Genomic DNA, 16,564 nt, shown 5'->3' on the forward strand with positions numbered 1-16,564 from the left:
ATTTGTTCTTGACAAATCTGTGCTGACTGTTACTTATCACTGTATTATCTTCTAGGTGTTTGCAAATTGATTGCTTAATTATTGCTCCATTATCTTTCCAGGTACTGAAGTTAAGCTGATTGGTCTGTAATTTCACTCAGGGCCGGCTCCAGGCACCAGCTTACCAAGCAAGTGCTTGGGGCGGCCACTCCGGAGAGGGGCGGCACGTCCAGCTGTTCGGCGGCAATTCGGCGGACGGTCCCTCACTCCTGCTCGGAGCGAAGGACCTTCCGCCGAATTGCCGCCGCAGATCGCGATTGCGATCGCAGCTTGTTTTGTTTTGTTTTTTTTTGTTTGGCTGCTTGGGGCGGCCAAAACCCTGGAGCTGGCCCTGATTTCACTTTTTAGAGATTGGCACTATATTTCCCCTTTTCCAGTCCTCTGGAATCTCCCGTCTTCCATGATTAATCGCTAATGGTTCAGCTATCTCTTCAGTCAGCTCCGTGAGTATTCTAGGATGTATTTCATTAGGCCCTCGTGACTCGAAGACATCTAACTTGTCTTAGTCATTTTTAACTTGTTCTTTCCCTATTTTGGCCTCTGATCCTACCACATTTTCACTGGCATTCACTGTTAGACATCCAATTGCTACTAACCTTTTTGTGAAAACTGAAACAAAAAAGTCATTTAGCACGTCTGCCATTTCTACATTTTCTTGTATTGTTCCCCCACTCCCCTCATTGAGTAACAGATCTATCCTGTCCTTGGTCTTCCCCTTGTTTCTAATGTATTTGCAGAATGTTTTCTTGTTACCCTTTGGGTCTCTAGAATAATAGCTTCATAGCAACATTGGGCTGGAAGAGACCTCGAGAAGTCATCAAGTCCAGCTCCTTGTGCTATAGAAGGACCAAGTAAACTTAGAACATCCCTGAAAGGTGTTTGTTCAACTTGTTTTTAAATGCTTCCAGGGATGGGGACTCCATGACTTCCCTTGAAAGCCCATTCCAGAGCTTGACTACCCTTAGAGTTAGAAAGTTTTTCCTAATATTTAACCTAAATCTTCCTTGCTGCAGATTAAGCCCTTTACTTTTTGTCCTACCTTCAGTGGACATGGAGAACATTTGATCATTGTCCTTTTTATAACAACCCTTAACATATTGGAAGACTGTTATCAGGTTCCCCTCTTAGTCTTCTTTTCTCAAGGCTAAACATGTCCAGTTTTTTTAACCTTCCTCACAGGTCAGGTTTTCTAAACCTTTGATCATTTTTGTTGCTCTCCTCTGGACTCTTTCCAATTTGTCCACATCTTTCCTAAAGTGTGGTACCTAGAATTGGACACAGTACTCCAGCTGGGGCCTTACTGGTACCGAGTAGTGCGGGATAATTACCGCCTGTGTCTTACAAACAACACGCTTGTTAATACATCCCAGAATCATATTAGCATTTTTTGCAGCTACATCATATTGACAACTTATATTCAGTTTGTGGTCCACTATGAAGGTTAAGCTTGTCCAATGCTGAACAAACATTTATACTAGGGCACTGAACATCCTCACTAAAATAATTAACTCGGTTATGCCTCTGGGCTAACGTAGCACCTCTTTCACTCATAATATCATGGTCAGTAGAAATTCACCCACCACTTCCCCTGCTCGTAGTTCAGATACAGCGGGCCAGATCTCAACCGCTGTAAATCAAAAGTCAATGGAGCTATAGAGATTTACAGCAGCTGCCAAGGGTTCAAGACACACTATTAAGATATTATTTCTCTTCATTTAACTCCTGGATAGATACAGAGAGTATGTGTATTAACCTCTATCTACGGTAGACATATGGGCCCCTGTCACCATAATATCTGACCACTTCAAAATTTTAAAATATTTATCTTCACAATATGAGGTGGGAAAGTGCTATTTTCCCTGCTTTACAGCTGAGGAACTGAGAAATAGAGAGTCTAAGGCCCAGATTGTTTGTAAAAGTATTTAGGTGTTGCTGCACTCAGCATTACAACACCTAGCTGATTTAGGAGTATAATTCCAGTTTTCTAAAAGGATTTAGGCAATGCCTAAAGACTTTAAAAATCTGGGCCTAAATGACTTGTCCAAGGTCTCTCAGAAAATCTGTTGGGGAGCTGGGACTTGAACCCACACCTGGAACCCAAGTCTTAAGATAGTGCCCTAACCACTGGACCAGCTAATCTTTTCTGCTACTAAAGAGATACATTATTATTCAAGTACACTTACGTACACAGGGCTGTGTTCATACATACACACACATATTATGAAGCAGATGCCCCTCTTCCGCAAGTACATCTGTGGCAAATTGAACAAGTCTCCAAGCACAAATGCAAACAGGGGAGGCCGCAAAGCCATTGAAGATAAGCTACAGTGTGTTTCTCGCATGGGTTTTATGTAATGAGAAATTTCCAGTTTCCTCCATATAGATAAATAGACAGATGGGAGGGAGGATGGGGGGAGTCACAGCAGAGAAGCAAAATGCTGCTGTCAGCACAGATATCTTGGGCTGAGGGGAAGACAGTTGCAAAAGTAAAGTACCAAGCAAAGTTGCTTAGCCGGAGCATACTTGTATTTGTTTAAATATTTTTATCACTGGCTGAAAACTATTTTGTAAGAGTTAAAGAAAAGCTATTTGCTTATGCTTTGTTATGGTCATGTCTGGGTTGCGGCCAGTGGTCCATGTTGCATTGCTGAAGCTACTGTTCTATGCTCTGTTTGAACACTATGCTAAGTAACCCATCACTTTAACTTTATTCCCAACAGAAATCCCTTTATTAAGGACTACAGTCGGTCTCAAACTCAAATACTTCAACACATTCATAAAGAAGAGATACGTAACAAATGCATGTAAGCCAGCCTGCATTTATAGGAGAACCCCAACATGCCATGGAGTGTGGGTAATAGCAATATACAATGGCAAGGGAGCTACACAGAGAGATAGAGTAGAGCAGCGCAAGGAAAGCTAATGGCTTTAAAGGGTGTGACATTCCAACCAGTGCAGCCCCTTTCAAGCCAAGTGGTCTACAAAGTCATCCAGCTCATCGGTCCGTCTCAAGTATGTATTTATAAACGTCCAACACTAAGTATGTAAAACGGTGGTTTAGTTTGGCATAGTATTATCCATACAGGATATTCTGTTCACTATGCTATGAACTTGAGGGATCTGGAATGCAGACTCTACAAAGAGGCCAGAGTACAATCCCATGGATCGTATCTAAAGTTTGTTGACAGGGAAATTCTGTTAAGCAGAGTGCAGTAATCTTGGGTTGTTCCAGGCATGTGGGGTAATTCATGAACATACCCAATTTATTCCAACCACAACATTGCCTATAATACATTATTGACTGAGAGATTTGTGCATAAATGTGTGCTTCTGCCCCAAACATATATTCAGTGTTCCCCCTCTATAGATTTAGGTCATGCCAATGTTCCACAGAAATGCTTCTGCCTGAACAGACATTATTATTACGTGCTTAATCACCTACAGAACCTATAATCAGACAATCAGGGCAGACTTTAAAAAGCATGCTATTTCATCGCCTGTGAACAGAACCCTGCAGTCTCTAGTTGGGCAAAACTCCCAATGAGTTTTGCTGAGTAAGATCTTCAGAATTATGCCCTACATTAATTAGCAAAGAGAAGGTTCTGTTCACTCACATGTAATCTAAGCTATATTTTTTCATAAAAATGCCTACAAGTTTGGATACAAGCAACTAACTTTGGGCTTTAATACATTTACGTTTCAGAAAAACAAAGTTTATCTTAACAACTTTTGGTCTGACTAATCCAATGTAAGTAATAATGAAGCTTGAATGGATTTGGGATTTTTTTCCCCCTGTCTTCATGCCTATAAAGTATTGACCTCAAAAAGTAAAGCTGTTCTTTTTGGTCCAGCTATTTTCGAACAAGACTAACTTTTTTAGTGTAATTTACTCTTGCTCTGATGAAAACAAAATGAAAATTGCCTTAAAAAGTGCTGAAAACCATTTCTTTATCCATTATTTACCAACTGCATCTTGTCTGCTGGCAACACTCAGTTGCTTGATTATAGGGAAACATTCCAGTAAGAAGAACATATATGCTTAAATGATGCACTTTTTATGCCATCCTTCCAAGAACAACAGTAGCTAATTGCTCGGTTTCCTACTGGGAAATGTCTCTTTAATATGCAAATCTCTAAATGACTACTCCAAATCCAAGTTGCCAACACTAGTCCGTTAATCATATGAAAGACTTTAGCTTTCACTTAGACTACTCTTTATTATACTTCCAGGTAGTGCAAGAACACAGCAGAGTTTGTGCCATGTGCTCATGGAAATAAAACAGCTTTCAACTGTTTTATTTTAATTAATGCTACTGAATGTATCTATAGGATTTTTTAGACCAACTTACTTGGTGCTGACTGGCTTTAGCCAACTGCTCATTGGCTGATTCTACATTAGAAGATGCAGTCTCAATGTTGGCTTCAATACTATCTGTAAATTAAGATAATAGAAGGTAATTACATGGTACAAAGCTAAAGGAATAATTCACACCAACAACAATGCAGTAATTTAACGGGGGGCATGAACAAACAGGAAAGAGCGACACATCCTTTTGTTTGCAAGTTCGGAAAGCGAGGGGGTGCCCATAAGGGCCACCCAAAATTTGGCAAAAAGAAAGAGCCTAAATCATCCCAGAGGCAGAGTAGCTGGTGAATATCATACAAAATGGAAAGGTTATGAGCCTGATCCAATGGAAAGAATCCATGGGCTCCAATGGATCAGGGCTTCTATATGACTGGGAATCTCACTGGATGGGAGTTACATTCTAAAATGGGATTCAGGAGGTATATCACGTTTGTGCTTCTTGATTTGTCCTGCTATAAAGATCTTCACTTTTTACCTCTGAGTGAAGAAAAAACATTTGGAAAAGAAGGATTAATAACTACAGAGCGCAGCCAGTTGGGGGGGGGGGGGGGGGGGAATCAATACATGCCAGTCAAAGAAAGCAATGTTTTAAATGGACACCAGTCCTGTGTTTAGAAACCAACATCTATGTTGCAAAAGCTGCAATTAAGAGTTAGATTGTGTATCAAATAGAAACATCACAGTCGCAGCCAAATCGTTCCCTCAGAGACGCGCACACAGCGACTACTGGTCTCAGTGGGAGTTGCATGTTTGCACTGCAGAGGAGAAAGCAGACCACTGGGTATATATAAATCACCTGGGGGAAAGTACTATAGGCAGAAAGTTGGGACTAAGATTTCAGGGCTTGATCCAACTCTCCATAAAGTCAGTGGAAAGACTTTACGTGACATGGTAATTGAATGGATCCTCGGTACAGAAAATTGGTTTAATTAATTTATTCTTTTATTTTCAAAACAGAGAAAATTAAAAAAGGACATTTCTGTGGCGTGGGAAAAGCTGAGCTTTCAGATGCTGTTATGCACTCATAGATACTTTTCAGAAGATTTGTTTTATTCTGTTTTGTAAATGAAACAATTTTGTAAGGCTGCTAATACACTTGGGCACTTATGATACCTTAAAGAAAATGAAATGAGTTTAATGTGTGGACACCTACTCAAAAGCATTCATCACAACTTGGGGGGGAGGTCCTACTCTTTTCATTCTTGAATACGTGTATCTGTATTAGCAGTGCAGAAACTCTATGGGCAGTGCTATTAAGAATTGAGATGCCATAATTTAATGGCCAAATCCTGAGCATCTCAAACAGTTTTTAACCAAGGACCTGACCCGGCAACAGAGGCCCGAGCCTGTGCAGAGATTCACTGAAGTCACTGGTTTCTGACCAAATGGTTCTTTTTTGCATGATCAGTGGGAATGGAGTGAAAACTGCATGATGAACTCAGGATTTGGCCCAGAAACCTATCAAATTTGCCTTTATAAGGACAGATGAGAGCTATTACGATTCTATCTATCTATCAATCAGCCCAAAGGGTTCACTTACAGTCTTATGTTAATTTTAGTATACTGCTGGAATGACACATTATTTTCTCCCCCTTTTGTTTTCAGTGCTAGCAGAAAATAATTGCATTAAATCACTCTCACACACACGTTCAAAACCACTACCATCCCGTGCTACCTCTGATCTCTCTTCTGTTGGACACTGTTAAGTCACCTCATAGTGCCTAGGTATTTCAGGAGTCTCTAGCAGTAGATTATCATACAGACAATGGAAAAAGAGCATGTCCTTTCCATTTGAAACCAAAGAGTTGGGGTGGGAAGAGCACGGTGGTGCCTGAGCATGCTCTTCAGGGCAGAGAAAGCTGTATGGGGCTGGGAGTGTCTCTCTCTTGATGTCTGTACAGCTATGGGAATTTAATCAGTGCTTGGTAAATAGCAATTAACATGTGTGCCCAGCTTCCATGGCTGTCCATATGGGCTTGTCTACACTGGGAAATTACTTTATGCTAAAACACAACTCTGAGGAGTCAAGGTAGATAACAGGATGCTAAATGTGACTTAGCACATACCCTGTTTCCCCGAAAATAAGACAGTGTCTTATATTAATTTTTGCTCCCAAAGATGCGCTAGGTCTTATTTTCAGGGGAGGTCTTATTTTTCCTGGAGCTTCGGGGCCTTATATTCCGGGGTGGCCTTATTATCGGGGAGGTCTTATTTTCGGGGGGATGCCTTATATTACAGCGAGAGGCAAAACTGGAAGTAGGTCTTATTTTCGGGGGATGTCTTACTTTCGGGGAAACAGGGTAGCATAGACAGGGAATATCAGGCGTAACATTTTGTCAGCTAGTTGTGGTTAGCCCTAAGGTTGATGAATCCTGGTCATGTGCCACATGAGGCACATTGTGCATACGCTAAGAATATCATGACCAGCTGGGACAATGCTAAAGAGGACAGTGCTTGTCTACAGAGATTCTCAGCTGGTATAAGAGTAGCAGCCATATTAGTCTGTATCTGCAAAAAGAACAGGAGTACTTGTGGCACCGTAGTCTCTAAGGTGCCACAAGTACTCCTGTTCTTCTTTCAGCTGGTCTAGTAAGTGCAGCTCCATGGAAGTCAATGGAGCTACAACAGTTTACACGAGCTGATCCTGTCTAAGGTTCTGTTACCATAACTCCACAAGGTCGTGCTCTAGTACAGTATAATCTCCCAATGTAGACAAGCCCTGGGAGCAGGGCCGGCTCCAGGCACCAGCGAACGAAGCAGGTGCTTGGGGCGGCCAATGGGAAGGGGTGGCACATCCGGGTCTTCGGTGGCGAGTCCCTCAGTCCGTCTCGGAGCAAAGGACTCGCTGCCGAATTGCCGCCGAGGAATGAAGCGGCGCGATTGAGCTGCCGCCGAAATCCCGCCGATTGTGGCTTTTTTTTTCCCTTCGCCGCTTGGGGCGGCAAAAAAGCCTGAGTTGGCCCTGCCTGGGAGTTAGACACATGTACCTGGATTGGAGAGAGAGGACATGACACAAGGTAAATAAGGAAACAAGTGACAATCAGAAACAAGCCATAGCAAGTAACAGGAGACATGCTCATTTCGGGAGCATAAAGCAAGGCAAGATTGCCAGTTTATAGGAGCTATAGTTAAAGAGGACAGTTAGTCTTTGTCCGATAATGGAACAGCCTTATACAGAAATTCAAAAAAAGTTGAGTAATCTGATTTGTCTAATCAAAGCGAAAGAGCTTGTTGTTTTCTTCCCTAGTGTTACCTAGGATCCCAGGACTTTACACCTCTTCTTTCATGAACAGCTGCAATTTAACAGGCCCTTTCCCTAGGGAAATAACTTTTTGAGCATGGAAGAGCAACACAAAATTCTTTAGATTCCATGAGGGTTTTTTCAGAACAACCAGCATCATGCTTTGCAAACACTATATGTTAAATTGTTCCACAATGCAAACACCCAGAGTACAAGGAATCTTTACTGAATGATGGCCTAAATGTTACATACGGAATGGTGTGATGTTACAGAGGAAAAACAAAAAACTGGGCAAGCTGCCTGCCCAGCTGGCAGGTTCCTCTAATGTCCAGATCTCCAGCTTTGCCACGAGTACAAAAGATTTGAGATGAAAGGTCCTAATTAACATTTGCTATAGTAGCTTGCAATCCTAAGAGGCAGGAGGAAAAAAAAAAAACCTACAGAGCGAGCACTGCATGAAAAATGAGGCATACATAGGTAATGTGGTGGGCTTGTCCTCACTGCTAAAAAAGATGCAATTTTTTACCTTGGGGATACTAACATGTATGAATTATCCCAAGGAAAAAAACATAGTGAAGTCCAGGCACTTTAGTTTTACCGTAAGGTAAACTCGCAAAGTCAGCCCCTGGAAGAGGTACAGAGCTGTTAAACACGTGATTTACCAGGCGGTAACACTGAAGTGCCTGGTCTTCTCTGTGGTTTTACCTCAGGACAGCTCATGTGTGTTAGTTACCCTGAGGTAAAAAATGCACCTTTTTTTAGCAGTGACGACAAGTCCTGTGCAAACTAGTGATTTCCACTGATTTACACACAAGGGAGAGAGTGAGAGAGATGTAGTCTAGGCATCAAAACACAAACATGGTAGCCAAGAATTACTGGGGCAAGATCATCCAATCAATTATCTGTCCACCACTTCACTGATTTTAATAGGACATCCTGCATGCACACAACAGGATGATCCCAGCTACTCATTGTGTGGCCTCAGCCAAGTCACTTGGGCTGCGATTTGCAAACGGGCCTTAATCCTTCCTATCTCACAGGGGTATTAATCAATGATTATGACATTTTTTGAAGAGAACAACATTACTGAAGTGCTAAACATTGTGATTTGCATTTTATTTTGTTACAGTGATAACCTGTTGTGACAGAGAGCTGGGAAAGAACAGCTGATCCAGCACTGTGGCCACTGCAACTCTAATTAGTTGCTCTAGAGTAGAGCTGATTAAGAAGAACTGGGCCTAATTGATGGATTGGGCTGGGCTGTGGAGAGCTAAAAGGCTAATTAGCCCATTAGGCAGAAGGTAGAAAAGACAGGGGAAGGCGGGGAAGGTGAGAAAGGGAAGCTTTCAGAGTCACAGCCCAGCGGGATCTCCCAGGAGGAAGATCCTTTCTGTGTAATCCCTCCTTGGCTAAGGGAGTTAAGGACTGTAGGGAACTGCAAACAGGGGGCTGCACACCTCTGAGAAAATGGTGGGGAGAACACTGCAAAATAAACCACATGAGGTGCTTACCAGAAGAAGGTCTCCAACTATTAACAGAAGAAGGTCTCCAACTATTTGTACTTCAAAAGAGACCAGAATGAGACCCTACCCTGTCACACCTCTGCTTAAGGTCACCTGGTGTCTAGGATCAACCCATGTTAATGGACGGCAAAATCTTCTATGTGAAATTACATAAGTGAAAGTGAATTCCATACTTAACGGCATCTAAGTCAAAGTGCTCGGGGTGGTGGGTTTTTTTCATTTTTTTGTTGCACTGTGTTGAACAGTCACCGGTTATAATAGGACAAAATCAGGGTCCTCACAGTGGCCATTATTAATTGGTTTCACTGGGCAGGTATTTGTGTTAGGGCTGGTTGAAGAACAGGAGAAGGATTTTGCAAACAAATTTAAAATTGCTTCTTTTTGAAGGGTTTGCAATGGGTCCATTCTGTTTTCCAAAACATTGTTCATGACGTTTCTTTAAACCAAATGATACCTATATTTTTATCAAAAAAAAAAATTCGTAAAAATGTCAGTAAAAATTTGGTGAGAGACGTGAAAAATGGAACATAAAGTCAAAATGTTCCTTTTTTTGAATAAAGGCCACTTTTCGATGAAAATGCTTTAGTGAGAAAAATTTCAACCAGTTCTAATTTGAATGTAGTAAGAATCAAGTCTTGCATCATTCTTTGTGGTCTGTGACTGTGAGGTGCTGAGAATCCTTAACTCAAAGAGCATTTCACAGGACACATCCTGTTTTGCCCCGTGCTGGATTGGGGACTTAGCTCTCATTGATAGATATGGGAGTTCTTCCAGAGTAAAGCTTAAAATGACAGTGTTTGGTCATATCTAAACGTGTGTAAGTCAACCTGCAAAATCAGGTCTATAGAGTATGTAAAATACATGCTCTCCCAATTTATAAATGAAGGTAAGTGGATCAGGCTGACTTAACGAGGTGCAATTTGTAGCTCCCTAAGCCATCAAGACCTGGGGGTATTAATCCCCAATGGAGGGCAGCCAGCATCCACATCTCTACCCTATCCAAGGGTTTCCCATGGGAGATGGCAGCTCTGATTTCCACAAAGGATAACATAAAAGACCCCTGCCAAGGTGTTGTGCCAAATGAGTGAACCCAGACAGCACTTTTAAAAAATCTCTCTATTGACTCCTTGAAGATCAAAGTGGAGCAGACATTATAACCACCATGAAATGCCACAACCTGCTGCTTGCTGGATTTGCTTTCATCAAGGGCCCTGTGCCCTAGTTTATACCAGCAGAAGTGGGTGTAAAGTAGTGTACTCACATTAACATTACTTTACCTACCTTTAGTCCCAGACAAAGCAGTGATTTGCACTGCTTAGTAAATGACAGATGCCCTTAAAATGTGGTTTGGAAATATTTAAACCTCCATAAAACCTATCCAAATTGTAGAATTATACCATAGTGTCAATAGCTTATCATTTATGCAAAATTCATTTTACATGCATTATCAATCTCAGAATATTTTGCAAGTCCATTCAAGCCTAGAATTATGCCAAAAATAAATAAAAATAAAATCTCAGAGACTCAAATGTATAATCTATCTACTCCTATAACTCAGTGGACTAATCCAAAGGTGTCAACTCTTCCCAGTCAGAGGAAAATATCAAGACAATGTGTCCGATTCATTTACAAAAAAGGTGTGTATGTTTGCTTGTTATTTTGGAAAGGCTGAATTTTGCCTCCAAAGTAAAATCCATGATATTTATGATTTGTCTTTCCCTTGCAATGGTTGGTTTGATTTACTTAACCTATTCATAACATGGTATCCCACACGCTACCCTTCTAAGTCAGAGTGTGACGCCTACCAGCAGAAATAAACCAACAACTCAGCTGGTTGTGCATTTATGACCCTTTCAGCTCAATCACAGGATTTCTGGGAGTTCAGAGCACAGCAGTGCAGCTTCCTGATAACAACTTCAGATGAACTGGGCTTCATGTTCACAGCAGCAGAGAATTCTACTGGTGGCAAAAAAAAAAAAAAAAAAAAAAAAATCATAAAAAGAAGAGACCCCCGTCCACATCCACGCAGCTAGTTTCTTGTACAAAATTACTTGGCTCATTAGCTGCAACTACACCAACCCAGTCACATTAAGAAGATCAAATACAGAACAGCAGACACATCTTTAGGCATTAGTAAACTTATAAGTCTGTAATCACCCATTACTCTTTTCTTTACAAAACACACACACTGTCTTCCTAACACCATTAGCATTATAAAAAGAATGTGAAAACAATGAGGCAAGAGGCAGAAACTCAGAGACATAGACTTTAAAACACAGAGAAATAAAACACAAAGACTCATACATTCCTTGCACCCCCTGCCACTATGGGTGAAATGAGAAGAACAGAGAAGATCAAACTAACCTGTGCCTGCCTCCTGAGAAATATGCTATGGATGGTACTGTTTATAATAAAGCTGTTAGTCATAATTGTGTTGAGAAGAAGACAGAGTAAACTGGCTCCAAAGTATACACTTTTGGTTCAACAGATTCTGAGTTATTTCTTCAAAATAAAATGAAAAATGTGTGCCTCATCTGAAATAGATAAGTAGCAACTTCAGAAAGACTTGGATGCCACTGTGCACAACTTCTGGAGAAGTGGTACCCTGCTCTGACACATAACTCCATGTCTTACCCCAGGAACAGCTAGACATGAAAGAGCCAAGTGAGGATTCTGCAGTGTACAAAGAACCAACGAGTACATAAATATATCCATCAATATAATTGTCTCCTCTGATATTTAGGAAGTGTTACCAACTGAATGGATATGAATATGTAGACCCCATTCTAATGTACAAAGGTTACCAGAAATGTTAAGTCCAGGTATTCAGGGACCATTCCCAGGATGCATTCATTTTTCAGATGTCCCAACTCAGCCACAGGACAGTTTAGTTAACGATCCAGCTGTCTGATTTTCCAAATTCTCTTGTTTTATTGTATTTGATAGCAGACTCCATCCAGTCTCCAGGGGACTCTTCATAACAAAGAAATTCCTGTGCCATTAAGCCATCAGTCACAGAACATACATGAAGAATCTTCCAAAGTGACCTGAAGAGGCTTGCAGAGGACACGAGTGATGGCTCTTTGTGGTTGATCCCAGGACAGTGTGCCATGACTCTGCAAATGAAGCATCACTCTTTTGAAAAGACATCAGCCTTCAAGTCAAGATGGAAGTACTCAGCTATAGGAAATGATGCTGGCCAAACAGGGCTGGTTCCAGGGGACAGAAGAGGCTATGGTGGTGGCAGGTGCAGGGTGCTCCCACAACCCCCAAAACAAATAATCTCAGTGATCCCACATTTACATCAATACAAACACATTTCCCTTTCATAGAGTCATTTATTAAGACTGGGGGGAAATGACAATGATGCATTCAAACAAATATCAGCCCAGCTCAAGGCCTACATTTATTGACCCAACTGAACAATTTTCTCTATCCCTCAATGTAACAAGAAGATGAACCAACTGCCACATTTCCCCTGTTTCCTGGGCAGGCCTGCATGCTGAAGGCTGGAAGACACCAGGTGTGTGAATTCTCTAAACTATTCAAGCCTCCAAATCAGGCTGCATTACCAAATGTCCTTGTCCTCAGCCTTATTATTCTTAGTCCGAGATGTCCAGACTTCGGGATGTGGTGAAGTGCAATATCAGTATCAACCAAAATCTAAAAACCAGGCAACTCAGACTCAGCAACAGGAGAAGGTGGATGGGTGGCAAATGTGGTAATAAGAAATGGAAGAAAAACAGGGGTGAAGAAAGTTCTCATCTTCATGTCATACAGCTTCCCTTCCCTGACAGCAGGTCTTGCTGTGAAAGCTGTGATCTGTACACCTTTAGGTACGACAAAGAGGTAGCTGGAGCTGGTGAATAAAGCATTGAGTTCCTGTGTTTCCTGTGCTGTAGTCTTGGACTGATTGTGTGGATGTACCAGTCTTTGGGTCTCTTGCTCTTTTCAGGAAACAGGTTGGGGGTATGTATGTGCTCTACTTGAGGAATGAGTGTTGGTGGCAAAATGGCCCGATGGGGGGGTGGGAATGGGTAATTGTTATAATCCTAGTAAAATGCTTTCAGAATAATCTGGCGCTCAGCGGTGAGAAATGCGATGAAGCTGTAAGCAGTGAACTTACTTGTGATGTTTGATGTAGGATGGCTTACATAAGGAATTGGCTCTTGCACTGTTTTGGGATACCAAAGACATTGTTTATGTGTATGGGAGAGGAAAGCATCTCCTTCTTCCTGATGGGCATGAGAACAGCAATATTTTTTCTGTCATGGGTTAAAAAAATGCAACGTGCACATTATTTCAATCACCTGGACTCCCTCTTGCAACACACATAGCAGACTCCAGGGATGGATAGATGTGTGTTCGCCCAAATCATGTGCTAATGAGAATGATATTGCCGGCTACGTCGATGATGTCTCCTTCAAATCTGCTAGATGCAGGGCTAGATTCTCCTTACACTAATACCAATTACACATTGACTTATTGGAGTTGTTCCTGATTTACACTAGTGTATGTGAGAGGAGAAAACAGCCCATACAGTGTACAACATATTCTTTGACAGAGAATGATGAGTAAATGTTGAGCTGATGACTACTGTAGAGTGGCTGAATGTGTGTGTGCTTATGTATATGTAAATGTTGCTCTGATAATTGCACCAGTGTAACTTACTTCTCAAGGTGTCAACTCCTTGACCCTCTCCTTGGATGGTTTCAGTGGAGAATGTTTCTGCTACCATTCGCTCCACTGGAGTGAGGACAAGGGACTGTGGTGGCCCTCCTCCAGCTGCAGCTTTCTGATGTTCCCCAAGTTTTTTCCTCACTACCCCACGGAGATCTCGCCATTTGTGTTTCAGATCCCCCATATCCCTCCTGCAATACCCCAGGACGTTGACAGCTTGTAGGATCTTATTCCACACTCTGTGCTTCTTGGCAGGGGTCCCCCTTAAAGCCCCAAAAAGTAGCTGGTAGTGTTTGGTGACCTTCTGCACAAGCACTTCAGTCTCCTGTGGACTAAAATTGGGCTTCCTTGTCTTGGTCCGCGAGTGTTGTCCTTGACGTGGCGTTCCAGCAGGATAGTGTGTGAACATGGTAACATTCCCGCGAGCAGCAGGGTCAGAAGCAGAAGCAACCAACTGAGCAGCAATCGCAGACTCTGGTGTGGAACTTCTCTTGCCTGTCAACATGTTGAGGTTGGTTCCTAGAAAGGTACCAAATGCTGGGTATTTATATGCTATGTAATAAGGTAGTGTGTACATTCCAAATGAGGATTTGCGCACCGACCTTATATTGTTTCATACAAAAGCAGTGTTTCCCATACCCACGTCTGAATCCTGTTTGAAAATGTAAACTCCCGCCCACTTGCTGATCCATGGCTGTGCAAGCCTGTCACGTGTAAGTTGACATGTCAGCTAACACATGGGAAAAGTCCAATGCCACTGAAATTGCTGTCTGCATAACTACAGGAGTTAACTTCATTTCCTTCGTGAGAGCTTGTGCCAGTTATACAAAGGAGCAACCTCTCACAGGTGATCATTCACTGATTACCAATGCTGGAGTAAAACAGGACTGTTAGTGGGGATCCAGTATAGATTTATGGATCATGTCCTGCAATGAGGCAGGGAGGCAGACTAGATGATCCAGTATCTATATGTATTTGAAACTATTCGGGGTTGCTACTGCCCTGGACTGAAAAGATTTTTGTGCCTGATGCAATGGCAATCTGTGTCACTATTTTTTAATGAATCAGGCCCATCGCTATTGTGATCCTCAGTTACACGTTCATTGAACCACTAAAACAGAGGAAAATGCTGCTACTGGGAACACAGATCACAATTCTTAGGGATGGTGATATATGTACAGAAAATGCAAAATGTCAGAGCTGCATCCTCAAAGATTCTGCATTTTTCCTCCTTCATTCATTCCACCCATCCCTTGCATGGCAACATACTTCCCTCCCTTTAAGAAGGACTGTGGTCATGTTGACTCAGAAGCTAGCTAACTTGGTAGCTAGGTGAGCTACAGAAGGTTCCTTGAAAGAACACGGGTCTCCTCCCAGGGGTGAGCACAAACTGCCTTTCTATTGCTCCCAGCAAGCCCAGGGCAGGCACGAGTGAGTGTGAGATCTGATCGTGTATCATGGACACAACAGTATGTTTTGCTGGCCAGCCTGATACTCCCCCACTAAGTATTTTTTTTTTATTTCAATGAGGAGACACAGTTGCAGAACTTTCATCTCATGTGTATAACAGGCAGAAATTAAAACCCTGGATGTGGTGAGAACTCCCCCTTATCATCAATGCTGAATTTTCACTGTGGGTGTTTCAACTCTCTTTACCTTCTGATTCCTCTCACTTGTGTGTAACATAAACGTCAAAAGATAAACAGTGGGAACTTACAGCAACTGAGTAGGGAGATATCTTGACTGGCTGATTGACTGAAAAGCTACTCAGAAAGAAAGAAAAAGGTTAACAGTGCTACTGGAAAAAGAATGCCTCCTATATAAAAGCAGTAAAAGCATGATGCTGGTTTAAAGACAAAAGGTCCTACTTTCTACAGCTTTTTGTTTTCTCCCAGGCAAGTTAATATCGGGGCCACTTCCACCGCATGGGTAACGGTTTAAAAAATAAATCTAGCCGCAAGGAAGTTGGTGACAAGGGTCATGAAACTAACTGATGTATGTTGTCATGTCCCTCAAGGCATTAACATCTGATACGCCTCCTGAAGCCCAAGCGGATTCAGAAGTTATCTGTGCACAAAAAGAGCTGTCAAACAAGCACAAGCTCAAAAATGAATTGTTGCAGATGTCATCTTGATTTTGCTCTGTGTCTGTGAATGAACAGTCTGTGTGATGGCACTTGCACATTTCTGTTTGGATGGACAGGTCTGCAGCTTAATGGACGCTTGCCAAAGACTGTGTGCTTGGCAAGGAAACAGTGTGATCAATAGTCAGACTGGAAGTATTTCTCCTTTTATGTTTTCTCTCTTAGGGTCTGGTCCAACTCCCACTGACTTCTATGAGAGCTGCAAGTGCTCAGCATCTTTGCAAATCAGGCTTCTTTTATATTTAGGTCGCTAAACATGGATTTAAGAGTCTCACTTAGGCACTCAGGAAATTTTGGCAATTGTTTAAGGCACTGGATAGTTCATTTTATCTCATACATGCTGTAAAACAAGAGGGAGAGAAACATATCTGACCCTTCCTTCCCTTAGCTGTAACAGGAGATGGTCATGAAGGAGCTGAGGGGACAGGACATTTTAAAAGATCTGGATCTCCTATATTTTGCCTCCATTTCTTCCCACTGGTCACCACTCCCTGTCAATGATGCGCTTGATGCTGGAGAACAAACAGTCAATGACTAGGCATTTCCTCTGTTCCCCTGTGTTCCACCAATGC

The 16,564-nt window shown here is 42.0% G+C and overlaps 1 protein-coding gene across 8 annotated transcripts in view; it reads right to left on the reverse strand.

The window, feature by feature from the left end:
* The window catches only part of TSNARE1 (t-SNARE domain containing 1), a 686,859-nt gene that overhangs the window by 210,084 nt on the left and 460,211 nt on the right, over positions 1-16,564 (reverse strand). For 4 of the 8 annotated variants that reach the window (XM_026646872.1, XM_026646868.1, XM_026646877.1 and 1 more), the window contains exon 11: positions 4,389-4,471. In XM_026646872.1, coding sequence (XP_026502657.1) covers positions 4,389-4,471 — 83 coding nt within the window. Of the gene's footprint in view, positions 1-4,388; positions 4,472-13,840; positions 14,369-16,564 lie in introns of all 8 variants that reach the window. The other 4 variants (XM_026646856.1, XM_026646837.1, XM_024213558.2 and 1 more) reach the window with 1 other exon arrangement.

The sequence above is a fragment of the Terrapene carolina genome, unplaced genomic scaffold (genome assembly GCF_002925995.2).
Source record: "Terrapene carolina triunguis isolate 2854851 unplaced genomic scaffold, T_m_triunguis-2.0 Scaffold58, whole genome shotgun sequence".
Lineage (NCBI taxonomy): Eukaryota > Metazoa > Chordata > Testudines > Emydidae > Terrapene > Terrapene triunguis.